The sequence below is a fragment of the Littorina saxatilis genome, linkage group LG7, assembly GCF_037325665.1.
Source record: "Littorina saxatilis isolate snail1 linkage group LG7, US_GU_Lsax_2.0, whole genome shotgun sequence".
In the NCBI taxonomy this organism is placed as follows: domain Eukaryota; kingdom Metazoa; phylum Mollusca; class Gastropoda; order Littorinimorpha; family Littorinidae; genus Littorina; species Littorina saxatilis.
In genome coordinates, this window is record NC_090251.1 from 58,839,401 (window position 1) to 58,841,900 (window position 2,500).

Here is a 2,500-nt window from a genome sequence, read left to right on the forward strand (position 1 = left end):
CGTAATTTGAAACACATTTTGAAGAAAAGGTAAATGTCCGACCACTTTACTTTCTCGAAACTTTGTAGAATGGTCGTGGATGAACTGAAGTTTGTGCACACCAACTATGAAAATATTTCTTAACTCAAATGACTAAAACAATAAACCCCTTCGTTGTAAAGTTACACTTTCGCAATGCCGCGCAAAATTCATCAACGACATGAACGCATTCATCCATTTCAAAAGCCTTGATCCTGCTTGTAATTGCTGTATTCAAATCACTGACTGTCTAATGTTGATTCAGGTAAACTATGTCATTCAAATTATCCCAAAGGTAACAATCTGGAGGGCTTAAATCGGGTTAGTTTGGCTACCGCTCAATTTCAAACCTCGTACTGTTTAGTCGATCCCCGAATTTGGCAACCTTTCTTGAAAATGTACAAAAGTCAGACCATGTGATCTATAATTGTCACTTTGTAGAAGGGTCATGCATAGGCTTAAGATTACGTCCCCCAAATATCGAGTGATTCGGTCAACAGATGTAGAAGTTATTAACAATTTTGTGGGTTGCATTTGTTTTGGGTCACCCTGTATTATAAACATTTATAACACACAGGGAGCGACACAAACTACTCTTTGGAAGAAAGATTGATATGTACATAACAATTCTGAAAACCAAGAGATGAAATAAAAAATAAATTGAAAGAAGTTCACAGCAAAGTATTTTGCTGACGAAACCGGAAGTCGGCCATTTTGTATTTATTGAAGGCGGCTGATTCCGACAAGAAAACAACAATGACTGTTAAGACACAATAACAGGACAGTGTACACGCAAGCTCAAGACCAAGTGCGCACGGAAAAGATCCTGCAATCCATGTCAGAGTTCGGTGGGTTATAAAAACACGAAAACATTGAGCATGCAAAGCCCGAAATCGGCGTATGGCTGCCTTGAACGGCGAGGTAAGAACGGTCATACATGTTTGTAAAAACCAGCTCGTGCAAAATACACGAGTGCACGTGGGAGTTTCAGCCCATAAACGCAGAAGAAGACAACAGTGTCCAGCTGCAGACCTCACAGTGCGGTGAACATAAATCTATATTGTATTCTATATAGTAGTAGTGCGGTGAACATAAATCTACATAGTATTCTATAATTATAGTAGTAGTGCGGTGAACATAAATCTATATAGTATTCTATATAGTAGTAGTGCGGTGAACATCAATCTATATAGTATTCTATATAGTAGTAGTGCGGTGAGCATAAATCTACATAGTATTCTATATAGTAGTAGTGCGGTGAACATAAATCTATATAGTATTCTATATAGTAGTAGTGCGGTGAACATAAACCTATATAGTATTCTACGCCGCATTTTTTTTTCATACGTATGTATGTGTGTTCACGTTAGCATCTCTGTATGTATGTAACTGACATTGTTTTCAATTGTTTTCATGTAACCCCATAGTTTCTGGGTTGGTTTTCGTCCTACCTTGCCTTGCTTTCTATTTGAGGCTAATGAGACTCTGTCACAGGCTTACGATTCATGCACATGCACGCCCTTCATCTAGCCTCCAAGGCGGTCAGTCAGTTTGAAAAGAATCAGTGAAGGGGAGGAGAGGGGGGGGGGAGAGTAAATGATGGGGTAGGGAAAGTGTGGAGGGGGGGGGGTGGTATGGTTGGTATTATATCAACATGACTCATTGGAACAGATGTTGGCGGCTGTGTTTCGTACCGTGTACATATTGAATTGCTGTCTTTTTACCGCAATTTGTATTGTTTGTTTTTTTCAGCTCACCGGCCGCAAGGAACCAAACAAGCTAGCAAAGAAACTCGTTAACAAAAAATCAAGTAAACAAACAAACAAACAAACAAACAAACACACACAAAACAGACTGACGAGAAAACTAAACACGGTGCCACGCGAAAACAAAGTGTGAGACTTATGGACACAGCAACACGCCACCAGGACAGGATCACTTTACTCCTTTCATTTCTGTTTGATCTGTTCTATACGTGCTGCTGATGTATCATGTTAACAGCTCTGTCGTCAACATGAGTATCGTCGTTTTTCGTGTTGTTTTTGTCTGATTAGTGTTGATTGAAACGTAATCACTAACTCGCCTGTTGGGAACGAGCAAATATTGATGACGTCACGATTTACAAGGTATTACAAATACAGTTTGTCCGTCCGCTAAAACCAACGTAGCCCAGTTACAAGTTTCTTGCCGACTTGCCGACTTAGCGGTTTGACAACTATATCCCAAAACAAAGTGACTGCCAACGTTCCAAAATTCATTTAAAAACAACGGTCGAAATATCTGACTGTAACGTATTGTTTTGTCAATAACAAACGTTCTAACAACTTACCTTTCTTGTTTCTTGAACTTAAGACATAATTATAAATGCAGTAGGTTGATATACAAATGAAACACATAGGCCTAATAACCAAAAGAAACTTACCTGTATTTTTGACGCAAAGCAATATCAGTATAGGAAGAATGGCCAAGTGGACTCCTGGAA

At 39.1% G+C, this 2,500-nt stretch overlaps 1 protein-coding gene across 1 annotated transcript in view; it reads right to left on the reverse strand.

Annotated features, from left to right (window-relative positions):
• The window catches only part of LOC138971909 (uncharacterized), a gene marked incomplete at its 5' end in the record, with an annotated part of 71,769 nt that extends 69,269 nt beyond the window's left edge, over nt 1-2,500 (reverse strand). The window contains 1 exon segment of the mRNA XM_070344754.1: nt 2,441-2,500. Within this exon segment, the coding sequence (XP_070200855.1) occupies nt 2,441-2,500 (60 nt within the window).